The sequence below is a fragment of the Lissotriton helveticus genome, chromosome 1_1 (genome assembly GCF_964261635.1).
Source record: "Lissotriton helveticus chromosome 1_1, aLisHel1.1, whole genome shotgun sequence".
Taxonomy (NCBI): domain Eukaryota; kingdom Metazoa; phylum Chordata; class Amphibia; order Caudata; family Salamandridae; genus Lissotriton; species Lissotriton helveticus.
In genome coordinates, this window is record NC_136057.1 from 928,751,220 (window position 1) to 928,765,101 (window position 13,882).

Sequence of the window (13,882 nt, forward strand, 5' to 3'; positions counted from 1 at the left end):
GAGGAGTCGCCTATCTCGTGACTACAAAGACTTCTTCCAAGACTTCAACATGCAATCATCCGAGCCAACACCAGGTGGCGATCTAATGCAAAGTGTAGAAATCTGCAGCTCTACATGCCAAGAACAGATGCATACTGGTAAGTATCATTTTCCTTACTCAACGGATGCTCTTTCATAATAAGATTATAAAGCCCATCATAGTCTTGCATCTTGTTACCTTTCAAAAAGCCACCTAGTGTTTTGACTGAGAACTAAATCTACCCAGGTCTGACTGGAGGGTTTACGAGTTTCCTTGAACCTGATCCTGTACTCCTCAGTGGTACGTCCAGAGACCTCAATAAAGGTATCTTTCATGAGGTCATAGGACACTGCATCTGTCCCATTCAGTGTCAGGAGTCTATCCCTACACTTTACTGAAAGCAGCGCCCAGAAAAGAGAGCCCCTTTACTTTTGGCTGAGTTTCCTCATTTTACAATGCCATCACCCTCTGTATATTTAGGTATAATCCCTTTGGGGATTTTAGGGTCAAAAGCTTAATATTTCTCCCTAGTTATAATTCTGCTGCCACCAGAGATGCGTCCTAGGCCTATCCCAGCTCTTTCTTTTCCTATGGATATGATTTTGGTTTCTAAAGCCAGTCTCCTGACTAGTTTCTTAGTATCCTCATCCTTAACTTCATCTGAGGTACTACTAGTAGTACTCCCAGCAGAGGTGCTGCCAGTGGATGGGCCCACAGATGCATCATCACTGGATTCTGTATCCTCTGGGTCATTTGTATTTCCTTCCATTGCCATTGCTCTATCAAGTAAGTCTGGAGATGGGCCTTTGTAGGCCTGGTCCCCATGGCAAGGTTCATGCTGTGCAGAGACCCTTAAATTGCAACAACTTAAGTTTCTTTCAAGGAACCAGATTGAGGTCTGCCTCAGACACGGTATTAAATCATTTGGGACCTTTTTAGAATTCAGACTAAACTTTAAAAGGGCCTATCTAGGTAGCTTTTAACACTCTAAAGCAGTAGTACTGTGGGACTTAACCAATGCCCTAACAGTACAGGTTTAGAAATTTGGAAAAATGGACATAAAATAAAACATTTCAACTAATGTCAATAGTGGATTTACTTTGTGGAATCACCTATAGACCAAGTGGTATCAACAAATGCAAAGTCATGTATTTCACCTCTGAACCACCAATGTAGGAAGCTGGTTCTTTATAAAGTGGACCAAACTGAGGTACACTGTGTAAGAGTCCGGGCTAACCCCTGTTGGTTTACAGAGGCACAAATTATATTCCAAATGTTCTCTTTTATGGTATTGTGGGGCAAGCAGTTTCGGCGTATCAGAGGGTAGTGTTAAGCATTGTTGACACACGCACACAGGCAATAAATGACACACACACTCAAGAATAAATGAGAGACCAATTTAGAAAAATATGTATTTTTATATAAATTTTGATACCAAGAACTTCGATAGCAGCAAGTACTTTTTAAGATGTTGATTTTGGCAGGTAAGTAAAATGTTCACTTAAATGCGTCTGCACAAAAGGCATGTATAGCATACATGTATTTGTGTTTAGTTTCTGGGGGTCTCCTTCGGGACTTAAGGTCGTAGGGGGGCAAAATCTAAAGTACTACCAGCAGATTCTTGTTGCCTTCCCTACGGCGTCCTGGTTTAAAGGTGCTGATCGTATTGGGAGCTGTGTGCACTATGCCAGTAAAGGGAAGGGAGGGGCACCTAGAAACAGGCTGCAGAGGGGGACTTTGGGACAAGTCCGTGAGCTCCCAACTGTGGTTTTGGCTCACAAGGGTCGTGGGAACAAGGGAGCACAGTCAGTTTGTCGGTACATGGGCTGGGGCGCTCGGGTGCAGAGTGAAAAGGTCAGCTGAAGGATCAGGACAGCTGGGCTGCCTGAAGTGGGTGTCTGGTGCTGACATCCCTCAACGGCTGCTTTGTCTTGGAGTACCGACTGGACTCTCAGTCTCTGCTTGTTGCAATGTGTCAGGTACACTGGGTATTCGACCTGTGCGGCTCTGGTTAGTCTGGTGTCTTCTCACTTGATGGGGGACCAACCTGACCTTCAGGAGCATAGGGTCCTCTTTCCTGGGTGAGTGCTGCGTCAGGCTGACTGGGAAGCTGCAACACGGTAAACAGTACTTAGCGTTTCAATGCCTTCGAGCTGCAGGAGAGTAGCTCCTGCACTCCAAGGAGGATTGCTTGGTGATTTGCGAACAGCTGGCAGTCTCCCTGGGTTCTTGGAAGCTGGGAAGCTGGGCAGCTGCAGGATGAGTCGCTGGGTTGCAATTGTCGTCGGGCACGGTTTGGCACCAAAAATCCCCAACAGTCTTCAGTTCTTGCTTTTTCTTGCGGCTCTCAGTGTCCTTCTCTTCTCAATCCGTCTACTCTGAGTTCCTGGTGTCAGCAGGACCATCTAAAGACACAATTAAGGGGTGTTTCAGGAAGAGGTAGGTAGTAGTCCATGCGCTAGTTACCTTTAGGGTGTTTAGACCTTCTATTTGACCACTTCTGTGGGAAGTGAGCATAACCCTGAACCAGAAAGCCTAATTCTGCCAAACCCAAAAGGTGGAATTCTAAAAGTCGTGTTCACATCGGGTAGCCCACCTTAGGGATGGTACTAGCCTGAGAGGGAAACAGGCCGCCGGACTAGCTTAGTTTCCCGCCTTTCATGGTGCCAAATGGGCCCAGGACTTGGGGTGGCATTTGCCCTGTCTGTGGAAGTCTTGGGCTGCATATCCTGCTTGGGAGAAGTGACCTCTCCGGCCGTAGTAGGCATTGTTTTGAGCCTCAGAGAGCTTGGGCTCTCACCTGCAGGGTTAGAAACCTGTCTGTGGTGGCAATCAATAGGTTTTCAGTGGCACCTCTAAGGTGACCTCTGGGTGCATTTATTAATAAATCCATCACTGCAATCAATGGGGGCTTATTAGTACAAGATGTTTGATACCAAACATGTCTAGTTTCAATGAAGCCATCATTTAGCTAGAGAACTGTTATTTACCAGTGTCCAGCACATGTACTCAATATGTCTTCCCTTATGACATCTAGTAATCGACTTAGACTTCACAGAGACATATCTGCATTAGCAGATATGTCCACACATGTACTATAGTGCACCCTGCCTTAGGGCTGTAAGGCCTGCTGTAGGGGTGACTTACCTGTACTGCATGCAGTGTCAGCAGGCATGGCATCCAGGCAGTGTGCCATGTCGTGTCTACACCATTGGCATGCAGCCTGCAATGGCAGTTTGCTAGTTGGTGCTGAGGGGTCTCTTAGGGTGGCCCAATATTTACTGTAGCCCTTAGGACCCTTCTTTAGTATCCCTGGCCCTATATACCAGGGGTTCAATTTACTAGTGACTTAGGGAGGGCTATAGGCATTGCTTACTGGGAAACAATTGTACATTTTAGGGAAAGATATCGGGCATTGGGGACCTGGTAGCTGGAACCCAGTGCACTTTTTCAAAATTGCGCCAGATACCAAGCAAAAAGTGGGGGTGACCATGTCAAAAAGGGGCACTTTCCTACAAAAAGTTATGAGCATATCTGTGTTCAGATATATCTTAATAGTAACTGTTTTAGAATCTATGAGAGAAGGGGAAGGAAGAGTTTAAAAATGATTAATTTAGATATAGAAGTAGCTATGTATCTACTTCTCTGCCCCTTTTACTGTCTTCCAGTATGTATGTGTATGCATTGATGAGATAATGAGACTGACTCCTTGATGCATGCATTCATGCTAGCCTTCAACCAAGTTACTGTATCCAAATGGTATTTCTAAGCCAAATGCATCGACCACCTCACAAATCTCATTGTTATGTTTAGGGATTGACCTGGCATTACGAAGACCAATTTTAAGATGTTTATTGGCTAATGATAGACACAATGACTTAGTAAGAGAAATGTGAGACTCTGGAGGTAAACCGGTAGGATAAGTATGCCTTCGCTTACCTTAAATGACAAATAACTTGCTTGAATACCTAATGTTATTGTTGGTGGATTTAACATTAGTAATTGTTTTTAGGTTGCAGCTGTTCCTGTTTATTTAGATACTTGTGCTCTTGTTTCTCGTAACCATGCTGTAAAATGTTACTGTTGTTGGCATCGGGTGTTTGGCAAATACTTAATCTTTTAGGCAACTCAGTGGTGCTTACTTCTCTAATGAGACTGTTAAATATGGTACTTGAAGGTAGAAAAAGAATGGTTACATTAACCTGATTTGTCAAGTTGAATGTGCTGTAACCTTTGCACAAACGGCAATTTCAGAAAGTTTCCACTGTTTTGCCCAAAGGTTTCTAGTGACCCTTTATGGTTGCACACAAGCTGCTGTCTTCTAGATGGCCTTCTGCCCTCCTGGAGGGAGGTGTGAACGACTCTCAGGAAGAAACCCAAAATGCTCTGCCATTGGAGGTGTTGTGACTTCTTGCTGGCATGATGGTTAAACAGGGTGTGAGCGCAAAAAGCGAGTTTCAAAGGGAAGGCCGTCTTTGAAGGGCAAATGTTGGTCGTGTGACTGAGATGCCAACTTGTCTGCTGAAACAAATGAGCAGCCTCTCGAGTGTACGAGAGACTGCGCATTTGTTTTAGCAGACAGATTGGCATCTCAGTTAAAGAGGAGGAAGCAGTTACCAAAAGGTTTTCCGTGAGCGTGTAAGCCCCAGTTAGCCACAACTCTAGGATGGGCTAGGAGCTCCAAACACCAAAGGAAAAATTCTGCCATGTTGGAGTTGGCAGAATAGTGCACTCTGTGATAGCTGGATGCCAAACTTGGCAGAACGTTGTCATCAAGTGGGAGGGACCTGATATCCCAATGGGCTAGTTAGTTGCCCAATTCCACCTGGGTACAAAACCATCACTCCTGGCACCCTGACTACCCCTGTACTGGAGAGAGGACCGAAGGACTGCCCTACAGTTCTCTAGACCTGACAAAGAGAGGCTGCTTTCAAGACTTGAATGCACCGGCTGCACCTTGGGCTAGCAAAGAAAGGGTTATGACTGTAGTGTCCTGCTTGTGGTAAAGTTGTCCCCGAGCCCCAGATAGAGAAGGGGTGTCCAAGAGTCTGATGACTTACTCCATGTTACAGCCACAGGGCCATAAAAGCCGAAGAAGCCTGCCTTGGCGAGGTGGTAGCTTTGAATGTCTGATCACCATTGTCCGCTGAAGTGCAGCCTGAAAAAGCCTGATCACTCAGAGCTGCAGCTCTGCAGGACTGAGCTAAGGTTTTACAAATGAACCTGGTTGTACCTGATATGGAAATGTCACTTTATTAGACCTGAAGGTCCCACAGCCATACCATGTAATAAATCACTTTCCTCACACTTAGTAGACCACTGAGATTAAAACTGTGTGGAAGTCAGTGCCACGTTGGGGAGGACAAGGAGACAGACGAAGCAACAAAAAAAAAGTAAACCGCAACAGGCGACGAGCAAGGTGTGAGCAAAAGTTCAATTAGAAAATTGTTCAGTTATTGGAGGGGGCGGGGGTCACATTGGTCAATGCAGTTTCAATTACATGAAGTACAAGCAAGTCTAGACAAACATCTTATTAATTTCTATTAGCAGTCACCAGAAAAGCAATCCAGCTCAGGATTTAAAGCTCCAGGGATGAATTCCTTGTAAGATACAATGAGTTTTTTTTTGTTACCTTATTACGAGTTCTTTGCTTCTCATTTATAGGAAGAAGTTTCCGTGGAAGTTTTAAAGGCCTACGTGGAGGTAAAATTCACAGTTTTTAATCTCTGTTGTATTTTGCAAAATATGCTATTTAGTAGTCATCCATTCTGGTACAAATATGCAGTGCAGGCACTCTATAATTAAAAAGCAGGGGATGGCGAAAACATGTGAACATAACTACAATGATAGAAGCGTGAATGAGAATAAATGGCACTACACTGTTAGGCATTGAGCCTTTAATGGTATAAAAGAAGTTAAAGATGGATTTTAGGTCTGCATGATCTACTGTTACCTTTTCTTTAAATACTCTTTAGGTGATATTTGACTGCACCAAGAGGAGTATTACCCTCTCGCCACATTCTATTGAGTGTTTGCCATATCATTCTGCCTTCTATAGAGTGCTTGTATTACCATGAATGAAGTACTATTGTACATTTCAAAATCACTGAATCATTACAAATTAAATTTTTATCTCATAGATGCATTGTATACAGAAAGCAATAATGTTTTATATTTCTCTTCACACTGCTGCAGGCTTTTTAAAAATGCTATAAAGAGGGCTCAACATTCAAGCCAAACAATTTAGCTTTACCAGTGCTTGTTGCTTCTGCTTTCATCTGAGCTTCTCTTCCTTCATAAGCCCAATACTTCATATCATTAATGTATTGCATTCAAGTTACACCCGGAATACTAAGCTGTATGAGTATATATACATCACCGACCTATGCCCCACTTGCGTGTGCGGTCTCACCATGTAGATCTGTTTATTTGCACAATTCAGACTGAGTTTTAGTGCCTGTTGTCAAGGAGCAAACTAAGATCATACACGTTTTGATTTTCTTTCTTTTCGATGTTGAGGTAGCTCCCCTCTTTATGACTTTACTTCAGCAAATCTTGTTTCCTTTATATACTGCAATAACTTGTTGCAAAGACTGGGAGCCTGGTGGGGTTCAAATCTCCGTGCCCAATCTCAACAGTCAATGTATGCACTGCTTTGGTTGTGTATTATACTGTGGAATGTGTAAAATCCATGTTCGCCATCTCTGATATCCTGGTGGTTGCTGATTATTACAGGGTCTGAGACACAATTGTTTTCTAGCTTCGATGAAGGACTCACTCCAGATACTAAAGTAGAGTGAAATGCATCAGCACACCATTAGATGCACATGGCTTAACTGAGCCCCTTCAGCTATCATAAGAGGCAGTTACTTTCTTTATTTTTGTTCTTTGATCTATTTAGGAGCCTCTCTCACTAGTTTTAGACAAGGATCAATCTTAAAATTGAAATACATTGCTCATTTAATTTTGGGAGTTGAGAGAGCAATATGTCCCTATCATGTAATCTGCACCCTCTTTGCACTAACCATGTGCAGTATTCTATAAAGTGTCTGATCACTCTTCCACCTTCTTTACAAAGTTTTTTTGTTAGGTAGTCCTGTAAATCAAACATTTTTTTTCATCCTTTCTATTTGGTCTAACATACAGATAACGTTTAGTTGTCTGTTTGCGGAAGACCTTGAGGACCATACCACCAATTTATAGTGGGCTTAAAGCTGCCCCTTACTTTATTCTCACTTTATTGCCTCTTTCATTTGCTCCCTTCTTATATGATGGCTTGCATTCCTTCTTTTGTGTTAAGCTCTCCTGTGGAATCCTTTTGCTGACTTGTACCGATCCATGCTTCCATTTTAGCTAACTACTTGTTCGAGGCATTTGAGCTGTAGATTGTATACTGTAGCATAGATTGCCACCTGGTGTTGGGCTCGGATGTTTGTACTTTGTTATTGTAGAAGTCTTTGTAGTCCCGAGGTAAGTGACTCCTCCTTTGGTTAGTAGTGCGCATGGGCATTGACTCCATCTCCAGATTGGTTTTTTTCTGCCATTGGGTTCAGATGAAACTTGCTGAACTCAGGCTCGGCACCGTATTTTCTCATCTTTTTCGAAGCGCAACCAATCGTATTCGACGGCATTGTCTCGTTGGTGTGCCTTCGACGTGCTAACTCAAATCTCTCTGCTCTGGTTGTCGACACGGGATGTTGGGCCTATCGAGGCCATTCGGGCCTATGGCTAACGGAAAAAAACTCCATTCAAAAAATGCCCCCAGTGTGGAGCTAAATTTCCACAAAGTGACCATCACCAGGTCTGCAACCTTTGCCTATCACCCAAACGCGAGGAAAAGGATTGCCAGGCTGCCTCTTTTCGATCATCGAAGAAAACCATCCGTGATCTCTGGGCTCGACGACATGTCATGGCTCAACAAGCTGTACTGGAAAATATCTTTGATGAAGGCCCCGGTGTTCCAGAGGCAGAAGATTCGGAGGAGCTCGAGATCGTCTCCGAAGAAGATGATTCCGGGTCCGATGACATCACTCCAGGTCAACGAGTGAGTACAAAAGCCCCTGCTCCTGCCCCACCACAAAAGCAAAAGGCTCTAGTCAAGACTTCGCCTCCTGGCCCTAGTCCAGACCAGAAGAGAACTTCAGAAGCCCTGCCTCCGGGCCAGGCTCCAAAGAAAAGCCTTTAGGCAGCTCGGGACAGAGCAAGCCACATATTACTATCCTTAAACCACCTTTGGTGCTGAAATCGGGGATACACCCCATTCCAAAAAAGGCCTTCGTACCGAGCCCTTAGGCACCAAAACACCATAAGGCCTCGGAACCGAACAAACCCAAAAAATCTTAGGCTCCGAGGAAAAGTTCCGACTCGACGCCAACTTCGAAGCTGACGGAGCATAAAACTCCTTCTAAGGCTCTAGACACCAAAATAAAGCCACGCTCAGAACCGAAAAAAATGGCACCGGAAAAAAGACAACCAAGATGAACTGTTTAGACCAGATCCTGTCGACCCAAAGCACAAAACATTACAAGTGGACCTTAAAACCGGCCATATCATCAGTGTTCCAGCAAACAAGAGGGAATCTGATGCCTCACATACACCTGAGGTGCCTGCAAAAAAGAGACTTTGCAACTCCGCCCACAAGACCCTCTTCTCCTGTTCTTCCTGCTAAACCTTTCTCTCCTGTAAACTCTCCTACACAATCTCCTAGATTATCTCCATGCTCACCCTTATTACCACCGAATGATGATGATTTAAGGGGGCAGGGGGACACTGTAATTATCCTGTAGATGACCCTAATGATAATAATATCACCTCTCCACAGGATACATGGGATGATTATGACTATCCTGCAGATCCTCCAGCCATACATGACCCAGATGCATACCCATCTAAGCCATCACCCCCAGACGACAATATAGGATTTAGCCAACTTATTAATATGGCTGCTCAGTACCATGGCGTGTCACTACATTCGGATCACATGGAAGATTTCTTAATGGACACTTTTGCTCAGTCCCATAAAGTCATACACACATTGCCCATGCTTAAAGGGGTAATTAAACATGCACCTGACATATTTAAAGACCCGGTCAGGGCCAGGATTCTCATCCATGCATTGAGATAAAATATAGACCAGCCCCTAAATATCCCATGTACATCAAGGCACAACTCCCATTAGACTCCTTGGTAGTCTCCAATGCAAGAAAACGGGCTAATTCCCAAACCTCTGGTGATGCACCACCCCCAGATAAAGAGTCTAAACTGCTTAATGCATCAGGTAAACGTGTTGCTTCCCAAGCAGCCAATCACTGGAGGATAGGCAATGCGCAAGCTCTACTTGCCAGATATCACAGGGCTCACTACGATGAAGTGGAAATCTGGTACAAAATTTACCTGACCAATACAATGCCAAGGCCAGTGATCTAGTCCAGGAGGGCAAGTTAAATACAAATGCCTCCATCAAATGTGCTCTTGATGCAGCCGACACTGCATCTAGATCAGTTAACACTTGTGTCTTACTCTGAAGACATGCTTGGTTACGCATTTCAGGTTTCAAACAGGAAGTGCAAACAACTATTTTAAACCAATCATTTGATCAAGAACACCTCTTTGGACCAGCTGTAGACACAGCTCTAGAAAAAATGAAAAAAGACACTGATACTGCTAAATCTATGGGAGCATTACAATTTCAAACAACACGGGGGTCCTTTCGTCACTCCTTCTATAGGGGTGGATCCAAAAACATTACCACAGAGACTACAACTTCCTCCTATAAAAATTCTACACAAACATCCCCCACCAAGGGATATTTTAGGGGTGGGTACAGAGGAAATAATAACAAGGGGAGAGAGTGAGGTAACTACAACCCAATCTCCCCTACTACCAAACAATGACTTTCCTCTGCTTCCTCCAGAACATTCCGCTTCGGTCGGAGGAAGACTATCACAGTTCCTACCTGTCTGGAACAACATCACCACAGACAGGTGGGTGAAACAAATTATCCAGTATGGTTACTGCCTGGAACTCACCTCTACCCCTCCTCACATACCACCCATACAACAGCCAATGTCCACAGAACATCTAACGCTTCTAAAACAAGAGGTTCTCTCTCTCTCTCGCAAAAGCACACAATAGAACCGGTTCTTCCACACCATCAAAGTCCAGGGGTTTATTCCCTTTACTTTCTCATCCCAAAGAAGGACGGTACTCTCTGGTCAATACTAGACCTCAGAACCTTAAACCTGTACATACAATCCGACCATTTTCACATGGTCACTCTGCAACAGGTCCTTCCACTGCTCCAGCAAGGCGATTTCCTTGCCACTCTAGATCTCAAGGACGCCTACTTTCACATTCCCATTCACCCTGCTCACAGGTAATGCCTACTGTTTGTAGTGGACGGTCAACACTACCAGTTCAAAGTTGTTCCATTCGGAGTGACCACAGCACCCAGAGTCTTCACAGAATGCCTCGCAGTGGTAGCAGCCCACTTAAGAAGGCAACACATTCATGTGTTTCCTTCCCTGGACGAAGTCACACACAGATTGTCTACAACAAACACACAAGACAATCCAGCTGCTGCACGACTTAGGGTTTACAATAAACCTTACCAAGTCACATCTTCAACCATCCCTCTCCCAGCAGTATCCAGGTGCAACAATAGATACTTCCAAGGCACTAGCATTCTCCAATCCTGTCAGGATAGCCAGTATGCTAGCTCTTATAACAAAATTTCAACCACAAAAAAATACTACCAGCTTGAGTTTTTATTCAGCTCATAGGGATGATGGCCTCTTTCATCTTAATTGTCCCTTACGCAAGACTCCAAATGCGTGCATTACAGGAATGTTTGGCACATCAGTGGAACCAGGCTCAGGGTCAGCTTACAGATCTGGTGTTCGTGGACAGCCACACACATCGCTCTCTGCAGTGGTGGAACACACAAAATCTTTCCAGAAGGCAGCCGTTCCTGGACCCGTTTCCACAGATGGTGTTAACAGCGGACGCACCACTCACTGGCTGGGGATTTCACTCTTTAACTCATACAATTCAGGGTATATGGACCCCTCAACAGAAACTCCTTCACATCAATCATCTTGAGTTACTGGGCATATTTCTAGCTCTCAAGTCATTTCAGGTGCACCTCGTAGGCAAAGCTGTCCTCGTCCGGACGGACAACATGACGGCAATGTACTACATCGAAAAATAGGGGTGACACACTCCCTACAGCTTTCACAACTAGCACAAAACATATGGAGATGGGCCATTCCTCCAAAAATATACCTCTTAGCAGAGCATCTGCCTGGGACACACAATCAGATAACGTATCTGCTCAGTCTTCAGCTACAACAAATTCACAAGTTGGAACTTCATCCCAAAGTTCTTAGTTCTTTTTTTCAAATGTGGGACTTTCCAGACATAGATTTGTTCGCCACACACTTAAACACAAAATGCTCAAGCTTCGCCTCCAGTTATCCACACCCACTGTCCAAGGGCAAAGCAATATGGATGAACGGGTAAGGTACATTTGCGTACGCTTTTCCGCTTCTCCCACTCATTCCGTTACTAGTCCGCTGTCAGGCTTTCCGAATCCCAGTTCCTCAGGGCTGTGTGATGCTCAATGGGGGCCCACCTCTGAATTGACCCAAGTCTGGTTTGCAATCGAGCACAGACTTTTGGGAGCAATTGAGCGGGGGAAAAGGAAAGGAAGGGAACTGCAGGGAGGGAGACCTGTAAGGGCGACAAGAACATACAATCAAGATCCTGACCAATAAGGTTCTTTTCTTTTAATACCCCTATTACCCTCTCTTTCTTTATACCAGCCACTCCTACCTGTAAAAGAAAATAACTGCTCCTGTATCCTAGTAGAAGAGGGAATCAGAGCTATGATGCAATCCAAACCTACTCTCTCTCTTTCTCTTCAAATTAACATTAATAAGAACAACAATTGTGTGGATTTCCTTGTATTCCAGCAAAACCATCAAACTGTCATAGTAACACAATCCTGGATCAAAGAAGGAATAGAAATGGCGTCGCTTCCAAACATGCAAAAGTTCCATTTAGATCTGGCAAAGTTCTGTGCTTAATGCCCTCTTAAGCAAATACACGTTCCAACTAGATCTGGCAAAGTTGTGTGCTTAATGCCCTCTTAAGCAATACACGTTCCATTTAGATGTGGCCAAGGTGTGTGCCTAATGACCTCTTAAACACACTTCATGTTCATCAGCTTAATCACATTCCAATTGTTTTAACACTGTAAGCGAATTTCAGAAGCTGATTCGCGGGCGCCTATACCTCCCTGCATGAAACCAGTCAGGGGTCTCTCCAACAGGGAGATTGAGCTGCCCAAGCGCCGCTAAGTGCGCACTGTCTACTCTGCACGAGTACGCGATAAGAGCGTCTCATCCAACAGAGGAGTAACGTTAAAGCCTCCACGATACCTGTACTCTGAGGGAGGCGGCAGCAAGGATCGACTCCGTCCTTCTTTATCACCGGACCAGGAAACGCCCAAAACAGCAGTGTTGCCCACACACAACAGGGAATTATCGGCAGCTTTCCTCATTCCTCTGCCGGCTTTATCCTACTTCCGGCGCGACTGCTGACTGCGTGTTATGCGCCACCACCAGGAATCATGGGAAATGTAGTCTTTCCCTGTCTTGCTCCCTTCCTTTTCTCACGCAGCTAGCGTGACAACCGGCAGCGATCCCTCACATCCGGAAGCTGAAACAGTCTCTCACTATGATTCTAGTTGCTCCAACTTGGGCCTGGCAACCATGGTTCACAACACTACTGGAACTCTCAGTAGTTCCACACCACAAGTTACACCTCTCCCCAAAGCTTCTTACACAGAACCATGGAGACATAAGGCATCCAGATCCAGCTCAACTGAACCTAGCGATCTGGCTCCTGAAGTATTAGCGTTTGGATACCTCAACCTCCCACCAAACTGCATGAATGTTATCAAGGAGGCTAGCCGTCCTACTACTAGAGATTGCTATGGAGCTAAATGGAAAAGGTTTGTGATTTACTGCAATAACAACATAATCAATCCGTTAGATGCTTCCATTCAAAACATTATTTGTTATCTCTTGCATCTACAAAGATGTAATCTAGCATACACATCCATAAGATAACATCTTGCTGCCATAGCAGTTTACCTGCAAAACAGACTACAGTTGAAGCATTAATGGAAGGTCTCAAAAGGATAATTCCTCCCAGAATTCCACCCTCTCCTATCTGGAATCTAAACATTGTCCTTACCAGGCTCATGGGTTCCCAATTTGAACCTTTACACAAATGTGAGTTACAGTTTCTCACATGGAAAGTAACCTTCCTTGTGGCCATCACATCTCTCAGGAGAGTTAGTGAACTTGAGGCATTAACCATACAAGAACCATTTTTACAAATACATCACAACAAAGTGGTTCTTAGGACAGACCCTAAATTCCTACCTAAAGTAATCTCTCCATTTCACCTTAACCAGTCGGTTTAGCCTCCAGTCTTCTTTCCTCAACCAGACTCAGTAGCAGACGTTAAAAGAACTATTCTTTACTACATTGAGAGAACAAAAAGTTTCAAAAAAACTAAACTTTTTGTAGCTTTCTGACCGCCACATAAGGGCAATCCTATATCAAAATCTGGAATTGCAAGGTGGATGATTAAAATCATTCAAGTATGCTATCAAAAAGCAAAGCGTAGCACCCGGCGGCTAGCTCCGCTTTGAAGGCACTAATGGCTGATGGGGGTTGATTGATATATGGCGCACCATACACCACTCACTGAGGGAGGGTACCTGCATTTCCGACCACCACAGTGCATGGTCTCTCTTGGATTTCTGGTTGGCCTCTAGGGATGTGGCTACTT

General features: G+C 44.5%; 1 protein-coding gene across 3 annotated transcripts in view; it reads left to right on the plus strand.

Annotated features, from left to right (window-relative positions):
* Positions 1–13,882, plus strand: part of NUP107 (nucleoporin 107) — a 547,946-nt gene that overhangs the window by 368,834 nt on the left and 165,230 nt on the right. For all 3 annotated transcript variants that reach the window (XM_078676641.1, XM_078676632.1, XM_078676648.1), the window contains exon 20: positions 5,684–5,722. In XM_078676641.1, coding sequence (XP_078532767.1) covers positions 5,684–5,722 — 39 coding nt within the window. The remainder of the gene's footprint in view (positions 1–5,683; positions 5,723–13,882) is intronic.